This window comes from Chlorocebus sabaeus, chromosome 8, assembly GCF_047675955.1.
Source record: "Chlorocebus sabaeus isolate Y175 chromosome 8, mChlSab1.0.hap1, whole genome shotgun sequence".
Taxonomy (NCBI): Eukaryota; Metazoa; Chordata; class Mammalia; order Primates; family Cercopithecidae; genus Chlorocebus; species Chlorocebus sabaeus.
The window spans coordinates 1,162,124-1,184,768 of record NC_132911.1 but is presented as its reverse complement, the minus strand read 5'-3'; the positions used below and the strand labels follow the sequence as shown (position 1 = coordinate 1,184,768).

General features: G+C 43.5%; 1 protein-coding gene and 1 long non-coding RNA gene across 15 annotated transcripts in view; one reads left to right on the top strand and one right to left on the bottom strand.

Annotated features, from left to right (window-relative positions):
- The window catches only part of FBXO25 (F-box protein 25), a 63,833-nt gene that overhangs the window by 10,651 nt on the left and 30,537 nt on the right, over positions 1 to 22,645 (bottom strand). For all 13 annotated transcript variants that reach the window (XM_037985331.2, XM_073017905.1, XM_007961566.3 and 10 more), the window contains 2 exons: positions 8,159 to 8,252; positions 6,813 to 6,997 (listed from right to left, as the gene is read on the bottom strand). In XM_037985331.2, the coding sequence (XP_037841259.1) occupies positions 6,813 to 6,997; positions 8,159 to 8,252 (279 nt within the window). The remainder of the gene's footprint in view (positions 1 to 6,812; positions 6,998 to 8,158; positions 8,253 to 22,645) is intronic.
- Positions 4 to 22,527, top strand: LOC119619382 (uncharacterized). Of its 2 annotated transcripts, XR_005235883.2 has the most exons (4): positions 4 to 2,847; positions 9,665 to 9,799; positions 12,056 to 12,171; positions 21,005 to 22,527. It is a non-coding gene; the product is annotated as an uncharacterized lncRNA (long non-coding RNA). The 2 variants fall into 2 exon arrangements; XR_012093631.1 differs by lacking the exon at positions 21,005 to 22,527 and having other exon boundaries at positions 9,665 to 12,171.

Here is a 22,645-nt window from a genome sequence, read left to right as displayed (position 1 = left end):
AAAGGAAAACACAACAGCATCTCACTGAGAAGATGGCCAGTGTTTGTTCACACAGTAACTGAAGAGTCAAGCTGGAATGAATGCTTCAAAACATGGCAACACAAAAGGAGCTCTCCAGGTCATGCATTGCAAGGCATCAAGGGGCCTGCATCCACCACCCTGGGGAGGGCTGGAAGAGGAGGGCAAGGGAGGGCTGCACAGCAGGCCAGAACCGGGCTGTTCCTGGGTGAGGCCCCACTGCTGCACCTCCCCATGCGCCACGTGTCTATCAGCATCAGGAGGTCAGTACTCCTCTACGGCATCGAGACACACCTGGAGAAGAGCAGGGTCTGCAGACGTGGCACTGCTGCCCAGATGAATCCAACGCACCACGAGGGCAACATGACACCCATCACCAGCAGGGGCAGGGCCTGCGCCACACCGTCTGGGTGGCCTGGACAGCCCCTGGGCCTTGATGGGTCACAGCTGGTCACCCCAGTGACGAGGGAGGCTGACCACATCATCTGCAAAGCCCCTTCTAGCTTTGTGGGTTTTTCCTTTATTGAGGTGTAAGTGATAAATGGAATCTGTCTATACTGGCAGCACGTGGTATTCTGTGCTTGTATGCGTTATGAACCAATGGCCATAGCCCAGCTCGCTGTCTGTCACCTCAAGTCATAACCCTTTTATTTTTGTAGTGAGAACATTTAAGATCTACTCTTAGCCAATCTGAAGTGAAGGATGTATAATTATTAACTGCAGTCATCATGCTGTGTAGACAACCTCTAGAATGGACTCCTCCTGCACTACAGAAACCTTTCACCCTCTGTCCAACATCCCCCAACCTTCCAGCTTTACATTTCTATGACTTCAAGTTTACAAACCATTTCTCCCTCACGCACACCAGAGAGTAAATGCAGTGCATCTGCCCTGAGAAGATACACGTGTGTGCACGCGCCAGGCTGAGGAAGGCTGGCTGTCCCTGGCCCCGAGAAGTGGGCTCAGTCAGTTCAAAAATTAAACTCTGCCTGAGGTTGACCTGAGAAAGCCCTGGGTTGAGTGCATCCTGTTTCAGACTTTTCAGGCCTCAGTTGTATCTAAATGATTCCCTTCATTCTCACTAGAAGCACCTCTTCCTGACAGTGGGGTTCTGGCTGTTTGGGTGGGACAGAGGCTACCTGGTCCCGCCTCGGTCCCTGACCTCAGTCTGCTCACCCGCGAGCTTCTGATTTGTATTTTTCTTTTGTTCCCAATAGGTTGATATATGTGCTTGGCCACAGGGAGAGCTAGCTTCCTTCTGATGTGTTGTGCCCTTCTATATTCCTGCTGCACACAAAGCACAGTGACCATCTATTTTTGGCTAGAATGAGCTAATTCCATGAGTTTGGTTCTTGAAACTGCCTGACCTCTGTGGACAGTGGAGTGTAGGGAGAGGTGACTGGGGCACCCGTGCCTTGACACCCCACTTTCTTCTCCTGCTCCCCTATAATGCCCTTGCGATGGAAGCAACTTCCTAGGACTTCAGAATGGAAACTGCTGCAGGGCGCTTCTCGTGCCTCCCAGTGGGCAGCACGAGGATGGACCACCAGTGATGCACTCTAAGCCGCCTTCACCTCATCAAGCACACTATGCATCCGCCAGACACGAGTGGGGCCTCAACACTGCTTGACAGTTTGTGAAGTGCTCTGACATTCTGGACATAATCATGAAGCTTTCATGGACTGTACCACTGCACCGTGTTGTAGGCTATGGAGCTGCACAGTCCAAGAGACATCACTTCCCCAGCAGCCAGCATGGTGCCGGCAGGCTCTCAGCAAACGTCTTTGTTCATTACTGATGAGTCTGACACATTTGATTCAAGTCTTAGCCTATCCTTCCATCTTTATTGTCTAGCATATGGCAGAGAGCACATAGAAAAGAGAAAATGGCCAGGCTGGGTGGCTCACACCTATAATCCCAGCAACACAGGAGACTGAGGTGGGAGGATCACCTGAGCCCAGGAGTTAAAGCCTGCAGTGAGCTATGATTGAACCACTGCCCTCCAGCCTGGGAGACAGAGCAAGACCCCATCTCAAAAACAAAAACAAAACAAAACGATAACGTGCATGTAAATTAATCCCCAACTAAAAGTCTAACACTCTCACAAGAATTATGTCTTCCAGGTGCTTCATTCTAATTCCTATTGAGAAAAATTTCTGTAGCAGACAGGAGTTTACAAATATTCTGCTGCTAAAATTACAAAGTTTAAAGGGAGTATGAAGTGGTGGTATGAAGGTAGTACAAAGAAAAAAAATCCTGGATTAGTAGAGTTATAGAGTCTGGTGTGACAACTCGGCATTTGGGATTTCTGGCAGAGTCCAGTTTTACAGCCCTGTTAATGGCTATAACAAGAGGGTGTAGCAGAAATGCCAGCACTTCTCATCCAAACGAAATCTCGAAATGTGACAAGGCACAAAAGTTTTGCTGAACATGTCAGAAATCCTGCTGCGTTTTTTGCCACACCTCCTCCACTGATTAGCTCATGCTCTCTGCCATTATGAAATCTCTCACACCTACACCGCAATGGAAGGAAGAAACGATGCTGCTGTCTGCTTCTCTTGCTTCAGGATAGTCTCAGCTATTGCATGCGACTGTTAACGATTCCCGTTTCTCTGTGGAAGCACTTCTGCTAACAGAAACTTGTGTTGCTATTATCATTCTATTTTACACAGAAAAAAAACAAGAGATACAGATGAGTTGACTGGCTTGCCCAAGATCGGGGTCCAGCTTCGATCACGGTCCAGCCTCGAGCCCAGTCTGCCTGGTCCCACGTCTGTGTTCCCAACTGCTCTGCCCTTCTCCATGGGAGGCCCATCCCCTCACTATGTGGTGAGTAACTGAAGTCTCCCTCAATTATTCTTTCCCTCACACCCACTTCAAAGTCACCAGTCTAGTCTTTTGCTAAAGTATCCCCAAGTTCATCCTTCCCATTTAACTGTCATTCCTCATGAATGCAATGAGGGTTTGCTTCCCTCCAACCTGGCTGATCCCTGCCTGGCACTGAAGGGGTACCTCTAAACATGGACCTTTCAGTGACCCTTGGCAGAGAGCAGCAAACACTCTGCAATGCCCATAAAGCCCTGAGTCTGATCCTAACGCCCTGCACCTTCTTCCCAGCAGCACACACGTTTGGCACACCACACTCTATCAGCCCCTAGACGCAGAAGTTCCCACACCTTCTCACAGGAGTCAACTCTGCAACTTCTGGGAATTTTGTCAGCCAGTTTGCTTTTCGTTGGTGGCTTGAAGTCAGTCATAGTGGGAAAGTGACAAACGCTACAAATCAAGCCTCTTGCCTCTGGGGAGCCAGTTGTGAAGCACCGACCAACAGGCCACCACCTGGACACTTTCCCCTCATTTTTTTTTTTTTTTTTTTTTTTGAGATGGAGTCTCGCTCTGTCGCCCAGGCTGGAGTGCAGTGGTGTGATCTCCATTCACTGCAACCTCCGCCTTCTGGGTTCAAGCGATTCTCCTGCCTCAGCCTCCCAAGTAGCTGGGACTACAGGTGCCCGCCACCACGCCTGGCTAATTTTTTGTATTTTTAGTAGGGACGGGGTTTCACTGTGTTAGCCAGGATGGTCTCGACCTCCTGACCTTGTGATCCGCCCGCCTTGGCCTCCCAAAGTGCTGGGACTACTGGTGTGAGCCACCACGCCCGGCCCATTCTTTAAGCTCCACCTAAAACATCACATCACTAGTGAACCAATGTAATGTCAACAGCCCTGTGTGCATATCTGTTATAACCCACTGAGTTCTGTGACTCACCATGGGCTCATCTCCCTGGGCCCTCGGACGCCCCACGCTAAAGGCCACGCCTGCTGATCCATGTGTCCCACCTCCGAGGGGCCTAGCAAGCACATGGGGGCATCCAGGAAGTGCTGACTGGGTGAGGAAGCATGTGAACACGTTCCTGTGTGTCCACTCTGGCTGAGTCACAGAGATGTGCACATGAAAGCACTTCCAGTTCATCACCACTGCCGTATCTTCAAATGCAGCTTCAACAGCAAAGTGTGTTTGTTTTTCAAGAAAAAAATTTCTGATGTTCTTAGGAACTTTTCAACATAATATGTACTAAATTTCTGCTTACTTTTGGGACTATGAGAATTTAGATTTAAGGGGTGTCGAGGTATTTCTTTTTTGAGATGGAGTTTCACTCTCGTTGCCCACGCTGGAGTGCAATGGCACGATCTCGGCTCACTGCAACCTCCACCTCCCAGGTTCAAGCAGTTCTCCTGCCTCAGCCTCCCGAGTAGCTGGGACCACAGGTGCCTGCCACCACGCCTGGCTACTTTTTGTATTTTTAGTAGAGACAGCGTTTCACCACGTTGGCCAGGCTGGTCTCCAACTCCTGACCTCAGGCGATCCACCCGCCTTGGCCTCCCAGAGTGGCTGGGATTACAGGTGTGGGCCACTGCGCCTGGCCAGGGGTGTCAAAGTATTTCTTGTTGGGATAATCTAGAAGACAAAGACGACTGTCAACGCACTGGAGAAAGCTGGTCCCTGTATCCTGTGAGGCTGACGTGGCGGAACTTTAGGCGGTGTGCTTGAAGTTCCACTGTCAGGGATCTGGGAAGGCTCTCAGCTGCTCTGTTCTAACCCCATCTGCTCGAGTCACCTCAAAATTCACATGAATAAGTGTGAGGTAGCAATCCAGCATCAGCCAGCGGGTCAGGAGACCAGATCTTTACCTTAAGCAGCCTCAGACCAATTTGGCTGACTGAGTCCGGCATCCACAAATGCAGCTCAGTTAACTGAGTTGGTAAAGTGCTCTTTCTACTGGTTTCAAGTAACATTCCCAGAGAGGTAAAACTCCTCTGGCCAACTCCTACAAGGGAACCTGACCCTCCTCGAGGCTGGAAGCAGGGCACAGGGTCCAGAAGCCAAGATCCTCACAGAGGCACATGCCACGCTTCCTGCTTCAGAGAGCACTCAGGGACTGAGGTGAAGAGATGCCAGGCAGCACGCAACCACCAATGAAACAAAAGAAACCAGTTCAGGTCTTTGATGGTAAGATTGGAGTGGACATGACGAAAACTGGCACCTTTGTGTTACCGGCGCTTTCTTATTCCTCAAAGATTAATCATTAATTTCATTCTTGTGCCTTATTTTTCCCACTTGATCAACATGGCACTATGCTAACACCTATCCTTCTGTGCTGAGGCAGAGAGGTACTGCCATGTGAGTGTGCTCTGCCTACCAGGGCTGTGGGAACCATCCCAGGCCAAAAGCAGAGTGTCTTCCTTCACGGGCTATGGGCAGCCCTGAGTGGGCCAAGCTGGGGCCACATGCACTTCTGTTATCCCTCAGCCTGTGCCTCTTCCCAGGTAGTATGAACGGAACGAAGATCCAGAAGGAAGCTCAGCATACAGCTGTGCCTTCCTGCTCTGTCTCAGCCCACCCAGTCAAAGATGCAAGCTTCTCCCTTGCTTTCTCCTTTCTCTCCTCTTGGTGAGGTGTGGCCCAGTCCTTGGAGCTTTGTTGTTGTCTCCACTGGTCCACATCTCCCCACTGGCTCCACATCTCTCTCCAAAGAATGGAGAGCCACTAATCCCATCTGGAACTTCCCAGCCAGACCAGAAAGGCTGCTTCCTGGCCTTTCCCGAACACCCCCTTCCTTGGGATCCGGACCAGGAAAACCCACCATGGACAAGGACACACCCTGTTCTCTCCCCGAGAAGGTCACCCGCTGGACATCACTACCAGGGATCCATCTCATCAGGAGAAAGGGGACTTTGGCCATGTGGCCTGGTCACTCATGTCAGGACTTCTACAGCAAGCCTGTGCCATGCGTGTCTTACAGGTGGACTTTTAGTACAACTCACCTATGCATGGGGAATGCAGTAAAAGAGGCAGCCAAGAGCCAGCCTGTGCAAAGCTCTGAACGACTACAGGGTCACACCAAGACAACCGAGCAGGGTCCGACGTTTATAACAAACTTGCTTAACTCTTACCGACGCTGAATGTTACATTATTAATGATAATTTCAGACTCAAAACTAGGCAATCATCACTCTTTTTGTAAGTCTCATATTTAGATGGCAAATAAACAGCCAAAAGTTAAGGCATTTGAAGGGCACTTGAAAACCATTCCTTTTTGTGGAACCTGGGGTGCTATGATAAAAGGTTAACTATGACCCTACCAGTACAATCTGCAGAATCATTTATACCACTAAGGCTACATAAGTCACACCACTAAGATATATCTTCAGTTTATTCTTTTTCTTGTTAGTACTAGAGTTAAATAAAACACTATGTAAATACCTGGGGCAATGGTGTTAACATTTTTCTTGTTGAAACTAGTTACCAGAATTAAGAAAAAATATCAAACACAACTGACGTGATCTGCACCTTCTTTTGGCCTTGTTCATTGTTGCCAAGAACTATAAACACATCCCCAAAAAAGACAGCAAGGAAGAAGACAAAAAATTACTAACTTGGGAGAAGCAACAACTAAATAAATAATTACTGGCAATACAATTTAGCCTTAATTTACTGAATGTTATTCTAATAACTGAAATATTCAATTTCCCATGAAGGTAAATCTGTTTACATCTAATCACCCACAGGATCAGCCTGGTTTAATGATTGCTATTCCCACTGCCTTTCCAATAGCAATTATAAGCCATTAGGGGTCTTTGGTCCTTTTCTATTTTAAAACAATTTAATGAATACTTAAGAAAGCATCAGAAAGTCTTTCAAAAAGCTATAGCAGTCTTTCATGTATGCTTAGAAAAGATAACAACTTTTGTAATACAAAAACAGAGTGTAGTAACTCTTATGCTGAGATATTTATACCTTAGTCATCTGAAGATCCTGTAGCTGTTGTTGCCAGGCGAGAATAGTTTCTAATCGGCAAATCCAAATATTGATGTTTCCCACTAATACAGACTTCCCTACTCCTCTAATAAGAATGCAGAGGGTAGAGCTTAGGTCTTGCAGAAGATCTTTGATTAAGCGAGGATTGTGGTGGTCATCAAGAACTGGAAAAAATAAAAATAAAACTATGGATTGACACAGTTAAGCAACACTTTAAAAAACAATCTGGTTTCACAACCCAAATGTCCACCGATAGATGAACAAACAACGTGTGATCTATACATGAATAGAATATTATTCAGTCTAAAACAGGAGGGAAATTCTGACACATAGTCAGCATGGATGAACCCTGAAGACATTATGCAAAGTGAAATGAGCTAGTTACAAAAGGACAAATATATAACTCCACTTACATGAGGCACCTAGAGTAGTCCCATTCATAGAGACAGGAAGTAGAATGAGAACGACCAGGGGCTGGCAGGGAGGAGGAATGGGGCTCAGTGTTGAAGGAGACAGGAGTTTCACTTGGGACAATGAAGAGGTTCTGGAGATGAACGGTGGTGATGGGTGCCCAATAACGTACACGTACTTAATGCCACTGAACTGGATGCTTAAAAACTGCTAAAATGGTAAATTTTGTGTTATGTGTATTTTAGCACAATAAAAAGGATGTAATTTCACTGCAACCGAAAAGTGACATCATTTTTGAGATATCACAAATATAATGAGATTTTTAAAAACTTTAAAATTTTATCTGATAAATTTTCAGTTGGGTCTACAATTGTGCCTTTAAAATGGTCAGTTTATACTTTCTTTTGTACTTATCATAAAGTGGCTACTTTAAAGTGGCTTAAATATGGAGTCATATATTCCTATGTATGTATAAAGTCATGGTGTAAAATTTAAAATTCCACTCTCTAACAGCCAGTAACTTACCAAGGCCAGCTCATTAAATTAAAAAGAAAATTACTGGCTTATCTGATGCCTAAGTGAGTAAGTCACAATCCTGCTAATTTTGGAAGCATACATCTAAAACGAACTGTGATTAGCTAACCATGAAAAGGTAAAACAGCTTTTTAAGTTCTGGGATTAGTTATTTTTCCTAGTACATCGCTTTGTATGCAAAAGCAACTTTAAAAAAGTAAACAGCAGTAACAGAACACTGGGAACTACAGGGATGACCTGTATTTCTGATGTTATCACATTATTTACACAACTGTTTTTGACAGCATGTGTACTAGGTAAAGATAAAAGAAAAATCCCATCTCGTTGCACCAAATTTCTAATTAAGATTTAGAGTATTAAAAATACAGTGATCATCTTACCCTTTTGAACGATTTTATCCAAAATGTTGAAGTAATTCTTTTGTGCCACACCACTCAATGAAGTTAACTGGGATTTTGCAATTAGCTGCAATAGCTTAAAGGAAAGACAAAAAAAAGCTGAGCAATATATAAATCTATTTAATATGGAATTACAAACCACGGCGATATAACACACATGCATGAAGATTTCTAACATGCCATCCTAAATTAAGCCACTGTATCAGAGTCCGGGTACAGGAAACAGTCACTACCCATGCAAACCTGAAGAGACCTTCGTACAAGGGAGCTGAGGCAGCCGCGGCCTGCAACTCTGTCTTCTAGTCTTGTAGGCATTCATTTACTTAGTGGAAGCATATCTCCTCCCAGAGCCCAGGCTGCAAGAGTCTGAAACGGAGCTTTTAGCTTTCCAGTCTCTGTAGCACAAGGGCATACCAGAAAGAGGCTAGAATGAATGGTTGGGCACTAACAAATATTTTCACAACCTAAGCCCATACTCGCAGTTGTTTGCTGAACAGACAATCAGAAAATCAAACAGCCCTTCCATGTAGAAATTAAAAAGGGAAAACATCACCAAACTCATTATTAAATAGCATTTTGTATTTAAAAACTCATTATTAAATAGCAAATAAATTGCATTAAAATAAAATACTGTAGAATTTGTATTCTAGGAAGCCACAGTAACAAATCCCTGTGACAGAACCTGTGAAGTAGAGGTCTCCTGTGGGAATGACAAGCAAGGCCCTCGCCGCTGCTCTGCTTGCCCTCCTGGGATGCTCTGCTCTTCCAGTTGCCCCTACTCTGATGTGCATTATGGCAGGAAAAAGTGGGCTGCTGCTTTCCTTTAATGCTTTTTGTCCCACTTTATTTTTTATTTTTGCCTAATACATCTTTTCATGTATTTTCAACTTTTGTAAATCACTGTTTTAGGTGTGCTTCTTAGTTGGGTTTCACTTTTTGATCCAATCTGAAGTCTTTTGCCAGCCTTCAGGTTATGTGTATAAGGTTATGTGTTTACATGTATAGATACAACATGTTTGGTCTTAATTTTATGACATGTTTTTGTAGCTTTTTTTGAAAAAGTTTTCATTCTCTCTGTAGTTCTTCTGAAACTTAGAAATGCTTGCACTATTTTGTCCTAGGGGTTACTTTTGGAATTTTACCTCCTCATACAACACATCTTCGCGTTGTTAGTTTCCTGTTCCACATTGTGATAAAACTGCCATTCATCTTGCTCCTTCCTTCCATCCCTCTCCTGTACAACTTGATTTTCGTGAACGACATCTTAGTGCCTCCCTGTGATTACAGGTGAGACAGTCAACAATCTCTAACACCGACCTTTTCTCCTCTGCCCTCCACTCACACTGCTCCACCACCCTCAGCCACACGGCTGCTGCTGGAGATTCACTGACATCCAGTCTGATGGACATTGTTTCTCCAGCCAAAAATGCTCATGAGAACAGTAAGTATTCCCTGAGTTCTCACATGATCAATACTGTTTGTTTGCAGCCTGGCAGCCAGACAGTTTGACTGGACATAAAATTTATGGGGCATCCTTTCTTCCTGGAGGATCCCATAAGTAAGGATGACTCCACTATCTGAAGAATTTGAAGAAATTTGAAGCCACCCTGATCTCTTCCCTTGGTAAGAGATGACACGTTGTTTACCCATTGGGAGGTTCTTGCCTCATCTTCAGAGTTTAATAATTCCTGTAGGATGTGGCACACTCATGACCTGTTCTCAGTCAACCTTCCCCAGCATAAAATTTGCCCTCTCACAATGTATGCTTCCATCTATTTTTACCTGAGCAGAATTTTCCTGAACATTATCTTTAAATATTTGTTCTGTCCTTTTGTTTTGTTTTCCTGCTTGAAGATTCCAATGATAAATATGCTGGAACCCCTCTCCCTGTTCTCTACAGCTATAATTTTCTTTCTAGTTCCTCTTAAACTCATGATTATGGTTTCATTCTTATTAATTTTCTCATTCGTACTATTTCCATCACCTTTTTTTGTGTTTCCCAAAACATCTTATTTTCTCCTGGGCCCTTCCAATCCCACCTTCGCCTCTGTGGTGGTTCTCCCGGCAGATGCCATCCTTCCTTCTGCCAACTTGGCTTTGTCTCCTGCTGTCTCACTTGGTTATACAGGTTGAGCATCCCTAATTCCAAAATCCAGAATCCTCCAAACTCTGGAACTTTTTGAGCACTGACAAGTGGAAAATTCCATACTTGACCTCAGGTGATGGGCTGCACAAAATTATTAAAAATACTATATAAAATTACCTTCAGGTTATGTATATGAGGTGTATGTGAAACATACATGAATTCCAAATTTAGACTTGTATCCCAGCCCCAAGATATCTCATAATGTATATGTAAATATTCCAAAATCTGAAAAAATCCAAAATCGAAAACACTTCCAGTTCTAAGCATTTGGGATATGGGATACTCAACCTCATTAAAATCTCTTTTCTGTTTTGTGGCATTCCTGCACTGGGATCTTCTGCTACAGAACTGCTTCGTGAGTTTCCTGTTTTTTTTTTTCATTCATGATGAACTGTCTGGTCATGATTCCATCCTGCTTCACAGACACATTTCCCACAATTTCCTTAGAGAATATCCATGCAGTGACATCACCTTCTTCTCTAACAGGCATTTCAGAGTGAGGTGGGACTTCCTAGGGCATCTGTTTTGCAGAGGCCCTCAGGGTAGGGGGAATGGCAGCTTTCAGCCTTCCCAGTTCCAGCACTCTGTCCCCCAGCTGCTACCTGCATGTACGTGAATCCCTGGGTGACCCCACAGCCCATGTCTCTGAGTACAACTGGATCCGGGAAGCCCTTTGCTGTCAGTGGTCCTCCCTGGAACTTCTGCACTCTGCAAGCTGGAGTTGAACATCTGTGACTCAGGCTCTCAGTGCACAGGGCATGTGGGGCTCATCTTCTAGACTGGGCCCTGACAAGTGCTTTTGTTAGCCTTAGCCCTTCTGCTCAGTTCTGCCTATACTATCGCTGCCCAAGCTTAGCTACTTTTGGTAAGCTTCATGCACATTTTAGAGTCTGTGAATTGCATCTGCCTCTTATTTCTCTGAAAATGGAGTTTTTCATCCCTTCCTTCCAGTTCTTCCAGCCTTTCTTGATTTCCAGAATGAGCAATCACTAAGTCGTATGCTCAGTCCCAAATAACATTATAAATGTGACAATCACATGATAATCTTTGGGGGAAAAACATTCTGTGATTTCTAACATATTTACATAAAAATATCTTACACTAAAATACACCAGTTGAGGGCACTGGCCAGAGATAAGATCAGGTTACGCCAAGCAAAGCTGAGAAGACCATTGTTAAAATTTCAATCCTGTTCCTTTATCTTTTCAAATTAACTGAATGTTGTTATTGAATTTCTTCCTTGTTTTAATGTTGAATAGCACCCCTTTTCCCTGCCTCACTTTAGAATCAATTTAGAGACAAAAGATTCAGGCCAACTGAGGTTATCAGCATTATTGCTCCTAATAGCTGGACTGGCGGATGCGATTCAGATTCACACAGCAATGGATTTCCTAATCTGAATCCTAGACTGAGATGATGCCAGCAAGCCCTAAGCATTGCTTAATAACCAAAGCCTCCCCAGATAGGCTTCTTGCCCTACAACACTGAAGACATGAAAGAAACAGACCAAAATGTACAAGTATCTTTTATTCCTCAAAGGAAAAAAGAAGAGTTACACATGTCTGTTTCTCACCAATAAGAGGGGTCAGGGCAGAGGGAGTCTGGGAGAGAAAGTTCTACCACCACGGTTCCCAAAGCATCGTCTAGGGGCCTCTTAAGGGAGCCCAAGGTCTAAACTATTTCCACAGTTTCACTAAGATAGGATTTTCCTTTTCTACCCTGACATTCATTAGTGTGCAGTGAAGTGCTCCAGAGGCCTCAAGATGCTACCTTACAGAAGACTGAACTCAGGAGCAGAGATGAGGAATAATCCCCTCCATCACATCAGACACCAGGAGGGTATGCCAAGGTGTGAGATAGTCCTGTTTTTTTTTTGTTGTTGTTGTTGTTTTTAAGACGGAGTTTCACTCTTGTCTCCTGGGCTGGAGTGCAATGGCACGATCTCGGCTTACTGAACCTCTGCTTCCTGGGTTCAAGCGATTCTCCAGTCTCAGCTTCCCAAGTAGCTGGGATTACAGGTGCGTGCCACCACGCCAGGCTAATTTCTGTATTTTCAGTAGAGACAGGTTTCACCGTGTTGGCCAGGCTGGTCTCAAACTCCTGATCTCAGGTGATCCGCCCACCTCGGCCTCCCAAAGGCTGGGATTACAGGCATGAGCCACTGCACCCAGCCCAATCCTTACTTTTAAATAAATGCAGAAATATTTTACAAATTGTTTTAATTTCTAATGTGGCAAACATTAATAGATATAACTCACATGACCCAAACCTCTTTGGGGTCCTCAGTAATTTTAAAAAGTGAAAAGGACCCTTGAGACATTTGGTTTTGGAACTGCTGCTCCACTAGGGGAGGAAATACCAGGAACAGAGAATACGTGTCCCCTGGGAGGTAAGCCTTCCCGACCACCTCCCCTCCCATCATCGAAGTAAGTTTTCTACATTTCTCTAATATCATGTTTTAAAATTCCTTCTAAAAAGACTGAACTCATCAGCAGAAGGCATGGGATTAGCCTTCTGATCCTTTAGAAGCACGGTCAGTTTAGACTAGTTACACACACAGGACTACAAAATGGACACCACCAGGCACACGTAAGCATAGAGGCGAGAAGGGCCGTGGTGTTCACAGTTGAAAAGATTGCATTTCCGGTTAAAATGGTAATGAACAGGGCAAAAGACATTTAACAAAGAAACCATCATCATTCACAGGCCTCTAATTAGCTATAAAGCAAAGTCTGTTGGGAATTTAATGAATATTTGTTAAAAACACAAATACTGTAGGAAGTTTTTTATACAGTCATGGGTCGCTTAACAAGGGGGTTACAGTCTGAGAAACGCATTGTTGGGAATTTCGTCACTGTGTGAACATCACAGAGTGTATTTCACAACACCTACACAGCTAGACCACAGACCTCATACAGCATGTTCCTGCACTGAACAGCAACCGTAACATAATGGCAAGTATCTGTGTATCTAAATCTACTTAAACACAGGAAAAGTACGGTAAAAATAGGAAATAATCTTATGTGGCCACCACACTACACGCGGTCGGTCACTGACCAAAACCTCGTTATGTGGTGCATGACTGCGTATCTCCTCAAATCTGACAGTTTTAAACAAGTAAAGATGTGGAAGAATTAGATCAACAGAAAGAAAGTACATCCTTCAAATAGAGAATCTGTATTTTTCTCACACATCAATAGAATATTTATAAAAATCAATTACAAAGAAGTCCACAAAGGAAAACTTAATCATTTCAAAGAATTAGAGATCTTAAAGGCCAAGCTCTCTGGTGATAATATAATAAAACTAGAATTCGATAAAGTTAAATAAAATCACAGCTATTTGAAATTCGAGGTCCATTCCTGAACACTCTTGGATCTAGGAGCAAACTGGCACTGCATGTGTGCCTGTGATCCTGAAGGGCCTCACGTACATGGGGAAGGGAAGAGAAACAACAACGTCCGCTACCTCTATTTTTAAAGTCAGCCTTACTACAGAACACAGAAAGTATTCTTCCCTGGGCAGACCAAATCAACTTTGCTCATTCTTCACCTTTGGGTTCCTTTAGATTTGTAATTAACTGTAAGCATTTACTGAGTGATTATTATAAAGGCACCATCTGAAGTACCTGATGCCCTTCTAATGCCTGTAATGCCCCTGTGAGGTAGGTCTTACTATTATCCCCGCTCTACAGATGAGAAAACTGAGGCATGGAGAGAAGAAGCTGGCCCCAAGGCCACATCACTGAGGAGGGAGGCGCCAGACCTGGAGAGCAGGGGGATCCCACAATCTGTGCTTGTGCCTTCCTGCTCTGCTGCTTCCCATCTAGTGTGTGTGCCAGACAGAATTAATAACCTGGAACAGCCCTCAGTGATCTCAACTTTGATTATCTAATTTTAAAAAGACTTCTTAAATTTATTGTCTTTTACAAAAAAGGGATGTAATCTAGCAAGTCAATGCAGAACCATGCAGACTTTGTAGTTTTCATCAATTCTCTGGAAGCTCCAGCCACTTTCCTCCGGTCCTTTAGCAGTGTGTGGACTGCCTGCCCGCCCCTGCCCCGAGGTAAGGAAGCACCACACTACAACCTCATGCAGGCTGAACTAAAACATGTCCTCCACTTCAGGCTTAGGAACCAGCGCCCCTCCTACAACTCACAAGTTGCTCAAGCAGTGGTCTGTGAGAGGTGATTCTATTTTGGGGGTTGTCCCTTTTCTCTGCTTTTCTTGGGAACCATTTTGACTCTCTGTCAAATGTCCACTGACTTCTAGCACTGGCAGAAAGACAGACTGCTTTTTTATCTGAAACTGAACTGTTACACAACATATAATTTTATTTTGGTAAAAGCATTCTTAGTTGCTGCGTTTAGTCATACTCTACAAATTATCTTGTTGATAGGATAAATATGGTGAGAATTAAAGAAAAATGAAGATGGCAGTGGATACTTGCAGAGTATTATTAATACCGGCATTTCAAACTTCCAGTATAATCTGGATATTTGCCTGGAGAACAAGCTCTTTTTGGCATGCCATCTAATGAGGAGCCTTATGTTCCCAGTGTGCTCAAACTGCCTGACACCACCTATCCACCATTGTCAGCAATTTATGTTCAATTTTTCTTAAAAACATCAGAGCTACAAGGTCAAATTTAATTGAACTGAGGTCAGACTCTCAGATGAGCCGAGTAGCACTTCCTTCAATGGAAATGGACATTTCTGAATGGTGACAACACCGTCACTTCTTGTACTTTCTTTAACAAATCTGTTCTTAGGAGCATTAGCATACTTTGTTAATACACTTTAATCTGGCATTTTTAAGGGGGCAATTATAGGATGTACCTGGAATTAAATAGCCTACAACCAATTCTTGAATCAACAATTAGGAAAATTGAAAAATATATATGTAAATATATCTTTTTCTGTATAAGTAAAGTCCCGCTAACTTAGGAAATTAGAGGACATCTTTGTGTAGAATCTTTTTATAAAGTGGAAATAGGCCGGGCGCAGGGCTCACGCCTATAATCCCAGCACACTGGGAGGCCGAGGCAGCCGGATCACCTGAGGTCAGGAGTTCGAGACCAGCCTGACCCATATGGCAAAACCCCCTCTCTACTAAAAATACAAAAATTAACTGGGCATGGTGGCAAGTGCCTGAAATCCCAGCTACTCGGGAAGCTGAGGCAGGAGAATCTCTTGAACCCGGCGGGGCGGAGGTTGCAGTGAGCCAAGATTACACCACTGCACTCCAGCCTGGGCAACAAAGCTCTGTCTCAAAAAAATACAAAATAAAATTTAAAAAAAGTGAAAATAACTTCCTCTGTTTCTGACTATGCAGTTTGCTTGAAGGAAAAAAACAGAAAAGCAACGTGTAGGTTCAGTACAACAATCAGCAAAAATGTAATTATCTTAGAGTAGCTTAATAGTTCTTCAAGTAGAATTTATGGAAGAGTTTAACTGTGGTAAAAAAAATAATTGGAGTAACTTAGAAAATATTTATGTATACAACAGTTGGTTTGTATGCTCAGTCACTCATTCATTTTAGGAATAACAAGTGCCTACTACTTGCCAGGTGCTTGGGATATAGCAGGGCCTACTGAATAAATTAATATACAACAATAAATTAGCATTGGATTGTGTCGCTTAAAACAACACTCACCAGAGCAAACAAAAGCTTGATTAGCAATACGATCTGAAATTTTAAAGACAGCCCTTTTCAACAGTCCCATCTAATTTGCCAGGTCATTATTTTAAAATGTCATATGGGATTGCTGGGTCAAATGGTATTTCTGGTTCTAGATCCTTGAGGAATCACCACCACCACACTGTCTTCCACAACGGTTGAACTTATACTCCCACCAACAGTGTAAAAGTGTTCCTATTTCTCCACATCCTCTCCAGCATCTGTTGTTTCCTGACTTTTTAATGACTGCCATTCTAACTGGTGTGAGATGGTATCTCACTGTGGTTTTGACTTGCATTTCTCTAATGACCAGTGATGAGCATTTTTCATATGCTTGTTGGCTGCATAAATTTCTTCTTTTGAGAAGTGTCCGTTCATATCCTTTACCCACTTTTTGATGGGATCGCTTTTTTCTTGTAAATTTGTTTAAGTTCTTTGTTGATTCTGGATATTAGCCCTTTGTCAGATGGATTGATTGCAAAAACTTTCTCCCTTTCTGTACGTTGCCTCTTCACTCTGATGATAGTTTCTTTTTTTTTTTTTGAGATGGAGTCTCACTTTGTCACCCAGGCTGGAGTGCAGTGGCCGGATCTCAGCTCACTGCAAGCTCCGCCTCCCGGGTTTACGCCATTCTCCTACCTCAGCCTCCTGAGTAGCTGGGACTACAGGCGCCCACTACCTCGCCCGGCTAGTTTTTTGTATTTTTTAGTAGAGACGGGGTTTCACCGTATTAGCCAGGATGGTCTCGATCTCCTGACCTTATGATCCGCCCGTCTCGGCCTCCCAAAGTGCTGGGATTACAGCCCTGAGCCACCGCGCCTGGCCGATAGTTTCTTTAGCTATGCAGAAGCGCTTTAGTTTAACTAGATCCCATTTGTCAATTCTGGCTTTTGTTGCCCATTGCTTTTGGTATTTTAGTCATGAAGTCTTTGCCCATGCCTATGTCCTGAATGGTATTGCCTAGGTTTTCTTGTAGGGTTTTTATGGTTTTAGGTCTTATGTTTAAGTCTTTAATCCATCTTGAGTTAATTTTTGTAAAAGGTGTAAGGAGGTGGTCCAGTTTCAGTTTTCTGCATATGGCTAGCCAGTTTTCCCAACACCATTTATTAAATAGAGAATCCTTTCCCCACTGCTTGTTTTTGTCAGATCTGTGAAAGATTAGATGGTTGTAGATGTGTGGTGTTATTTCTGAGGCCTCTGTTCTGTTCAATTGGTCTATATATCTGTTTTTGGTACCAGTATCACGCTGTTTTGGTTACTGTAGCCTTGTAATATAGTCTGAAGTCAGGTAGCATGATGAAAAGATTATAAATCATTCTACTATAAAGACACACACACACACATATGTTTACTGTGGCACTGTTCACAATAGCAAAGACTTGGAACCAACCCAAATGTCCATCGGTGATAGACCAGATAAAGAAAATGTGGCACATATACACCATGGAATACTATGCAGCCATAAAAACAGGTGAGTTCATGTCCTTTGCAAGGACATGGATGAAGCTGGAAACCATCATTCTCAGCAAACTAACACAAGAACAGAAAACCAAACACCACATGTTCTTATTCATAAGTGGGAGCTGAACAATGACAACACATGGACACAGGGAGGGGAACATCACACACCAGGGCCTGTCGGGGGTTCGGGGACTAGAGGAGGGATAGCATTAAGAGAAATACCTAATGGAGATGACGGGTTGACGGGTGCAGCAAACCACCATGGCATGTGTATACCTGTAACAAACCTGCACATTCTGTACATGTATCCCAGAACTTAAATTTTAAAAAAAAATTTTGAAAAAAAAAAAGTCATGATGCATTTAAGAAAGTCACTTAATTTACATGAGAGGAAAATCAAAGTTTATAGACTTAGAAAATGACATCTTAATGAAAAAGCTCCTCACGGCTGTCAGGATGACTGCACTTTTGGTCTCTGTCCTTGATTCCATTGTGACCTTCAGCCCATCTCTCTGGGCCCCATTTTCTCATCTTTACCTCTCGGGTCATAAATGGATCTCCATGCAGCTGTCATCCCTCTGCCTAAATCCTCTCAAAAGAAAATAAAAATAGTGGCTAACACAGAGTACAGACTGTTCTAAGAGCTTCCTATGATGGAATAATCTAATCTTTATGACAGTGCTCTGAGGTAGATGCTAAAATCTACCAGATACTATGGGTGAGATAATGAAGTCATATGCTTGAGATCCCTGAGTAAATAAATAAGAAAGAGACAGAACTCCAACAGCGGCCATGTGGCTGCAGAGCCTCTCTCCCTCCCTGCCTCACCCTCAAGTCCACACCGGGGAGGGCTGAGGGTCACTCACTGAGCATCTTTCCCATGCGCTGCTGTGAGGCTGCCACTATTAACTTGCTGCTATGGCGTAGTCATTAGCAGAAATTATGAAAAAAATGGAAAAAAAAAATCTTCAGATAGCCAGAGATTCTAGCCTGAGATGTCTTTCCTTACTTGCTTATTATTATCTGTAAAAACAGGGTCTCCCTATGTTGCCCAGGCTGGCCTCCTGCCTCGGCCTCCCGAAGTGCTGGGATTGCAGGTGTGAGTCACTGCACCTGGCCACTTTTCCCCATTTAATAGATCCCTGGGATACTGGGAAGCAGAAGTCCATCTCCAGACATGAGGAGCAGGTGGGCTAAAGGAAACAGGACTGGGGGGTCTTGGAGGGGCAGAGCAATGCCCAGGGACACAGAAATTTTTGAAAAAAGACAAGAGTGACCGACTCTTTGCCTACATCTAAAGCAAATGAAAACATAAAAATAAATGGTGGCAAGACACTAAACTAAAAATACTCTACCCCTGAAAGTATGTGACACTGGATGTACTATCTAATTGGTCCAGTCACAGGCAGAGAATGAAGTACTTCAGATAATTTACCAAATAACTAAAATTAGATATATAAACTTTACGATTCTGAAAACATTTTTCCTACAGATGTGTGTAGCAAACACAGCATATTTAACATTTTTATAAATTTCAGTTGCACACTGTGCAGCTTTCAGGAAGCTTTCATGCTGTGCACCGCCCTGCATGCACCTCCCAAGCCTGGGGCTGTTCGCGCCTGGCTGTCAGAAGCCACCTCCTCACTGCCAGTGGGGCGAGGGAGCAGGCTGTTCTTCTCAGTGCTATAAGCAAGCCCAGGACTCCAAGGGAATGACAACAAATGTGTAAAACCCACAGTCACATTAACCTACAGGCTCAGGACCCAGTTCTACTTCCTCCAGATAGCTTTTGGGTACTGGTCTCCCTCTCTGTGTTTACAGCCGTCCTGGGTTTGCTGGGCACCTCCGAGTTCATGGAAGTGCAGCTCCTCACTGCAGCGGGGACATACTTACTCCACTTTGACAAACGGGGTGTTATTTTCAGCAGTGGGTGAACAGCAGTGAACAAACCAAGCCCCTGCTCCTGGGGCTCAACTGGGATGGGGATGCAGACAACTTAAACACGTGACCACTGGCACACATGAGGGCCAGGGAGGTGCTGCTGCTATGATGGGGGTGGCGAGGCCAAGGTCCCAGCCAGGTAGGCTTGCCACAACCCTGTGATCACTGGCAAACAAGATTTCATGGTGGGAGTGTGAATAGAACTGGATTTCAAAGTTTCTTGAAAGGATTAGTTAGAAAAGACAAGGTACGTTGATCTGCACACAGGAGGTGCTCAGCGATGCCAACACTGACGGGCTCCTCCCGCCTTGAGTGAAGAGCATCTGCCCCTGGACAGTGAACAAAAGCTGGGGCCATTTTATGCCTCTAACAACACACCTGGCTCAAACTCAACTTCAAAGATTAGAGTAAAAACGAAATTTCCATTCCAAACTACGTATCTTTGACAACTGAAACAATCTGTAATTGAACACTATATTCTATACTAGCTTTTATCCTAAGACTAGTAATTATTGATTAGTCTCAGTTTAAAATTCTTAAGTTTAGATGGACAAAATGATTTTACATAAAACAAAATGTTAGTTGAAAGATACAGGCTGGGCATGGCTCACACCTGTAATCCCAGCACTTTGGGAGGCCGAGGCAGGTGGATCACTTAAGGTCAGGAGTTTGAGACCAGCCTGGCCAACATGGTGAAACCCCATCTGTACTAAAAATACAAAAAAGAATTAGCCAGGCATCATGGTGCATGCCTGTAATCCCAGCTACTCAGGAGGCTGAGGCAGGAGAATCACTTGAACCCAGGAAGCAGAGGTTGCAGTGAGCAGAGATCGTGCCACTGCACTCCACTCTGGGCAACAGAGTGAGACTCCACCTAAAAAACAACAACAACCAAAAAAAAAACCCCAAAAAGATACATATTAAGTTTTGCACACAAATTCTTAAGGGCAGATGTTACTAAATGCCATTAGAAAAAAAGGAAACCTTTTATCAAGCATTTCAAAAAAATGCTTCTACGTTTCTAGTTCATAGGTATTCTAATAATACTGAGTGACATTATGGACAACTTAGCCTAAATTATGGAAAATCATATTATTTAGAAGAACTCCAAGAGAATCCTCTCAGTTGTTGCAGTAAGTGTTGCTATAAACATTTAAAACAGCAAACAAATACCAAATACCTGCACAGCATGCATGGTAAATGCACTTGATAAAGTGAAAACAAAAAATAGTACACACTGAAAGAAAGCCAACGGAAGAGGGTACTGGCATGGGCCAGGGAGGGCAGAATTAGGATGGGGACATGCAGTAGCTCAATCCACGGCAAGACACAGGCTCAGGCTTTCCCACAGTCACAAAGGCTGCTGCTTGTTTTTGTTTTTAGCAGAAGGTAAGCATGAGCAAATCACCTTTTAGAGGTAACTTTGCTGGACTTGTGAAAGGTCTGGAGCGACTGCAGGAGAGGGAAGGTGGGATTCTCACAGAGCAGGAACACAGATGAGCCAAGCAAGGCTCTGCTTCGAAGGCAGCAATCAACAGAGATGCACAGACCTGTGAGGCTGCTGGGACAGTCATGCAACAATGCAGCCCTTTTGCTTCCTAGGCTCACCCGTTCCCTTGCTCCACCTCCGAGAGGTGGTTTGGAGAAACACAGCCCTTCTCAAGACGGTTGCAAGGTAAGTTTAGTTGGTACATGAGTGCATAGCACATTTTAATTTTTATAGTTATGCATTTATTTTATATGTATTAGACAACAAACGACCGACAGAAAATTTACCATTTCACAGGTATTAGTGTTTAGGATGAGGCTAAAGTAGGTATTTCTGTTTAAAAAAGTAAATTTGAAGAAAAGCTACTCAGCAAATTATAGTAGTATGTGGTATACAGACAAAAAAAAAAAATCATGCAGTCATTCAAATGACTGAAACTGATAAAATACTGGCCCTGGTCTACGGACTCCCCCTCTGATAAAGCACAGAACACTCGCACCTTCTCCAGAGTCAGTGACCAAAGATGACAGAGCAGGGCACCCAGCACAGAAATCACCAGGAGCCAATGACTTCCTCCTGTGCCCCATCCTACTCTCTCACTCACACCAAGAATTAAATCCTTTTATGTAGACAGATGGTCGAGAATTGCTACTATAAAGCAACTCAGTATGGTCTGAACTATCAGAGAGCTACATGGAGAAATAGTTACTGCTAAACAGACCTCTCTGCTGATGTTTTTCCTGCCTACTTAAGTCTTGCAAATTTCCACAAAGCTGAGTCAAATGTGCATTTCATCATCTACAAGAAAGGTACCTATCGAGAACACCCTGCTGGCCAGCGTGTAAATATCTACAGGAGGACTCAGAAAACACCGGGGAAGTCCAGCCTGCATGTGTTGGCTGGGCTTCAGTGAAGAATGGAGCACAACAGGAGTTGTAAGTAGTAGTTACATAAGAAGCCCTGGAAATTCTGCTCAGAACCAAACATAACAAATAAAATTATCTAAGACTTACAGTTATTTAATTCCCTAAATTTTCTGTCCTCCCAGTAGCACTTTTAAATGTCTAAAAGCAATTAAAGGAAACATTTTCCAATGTCTCACAGAACCATGAGAAACACAAAATTAATAGCTTCATAAACTATAGCTTCTATTTTATCCATAGAATGAAGGTGCATAAATCACATAGTAATTAATCTTTAGACAAAAGCAAACAATAAATGGAATATATGGCTATGATCCTTTCTTTTTGAGTGTGGCCCAAGATAAAAGTTTCTTCCAAAAGGATATCATTAATGCAATAAGGCTTTTGTGGAATTCTATTTTGTATGAAATTCCTGTTTTCTATTAGCTACTTCTTCCTCTGTGACGTAAGGCTCATTCTTTGTGAAGAACGTGAAGCAGAAAACATTTGCGAAATCATCAGGTAAAGATCCCATGACCGTTCTATCACTGACACGGTACGTAGATGCATGGTGCAACCCCCAGGGGACCACTTTGTGGCATCCTCAGCAACCACAGAGTCACAGGGAGATGACTGTTTGCTCCCACTGAGGCTCTGCAACCTCTGCCACCAACACTGGAGAAATCCTCCAATCTCACTGTTTTCTCCTGAACTTGTTCCCTTCTGTTTTTCGATTATATGCAGCAAACAGGCACACCTTCAAGCTGCCAAAAGCATCTTAAACGTTGTACACTTACAATCTTCAAAATATAATTGTTCAAAAGAGTCATCAAAGTAGTTTTTCATGTAGAA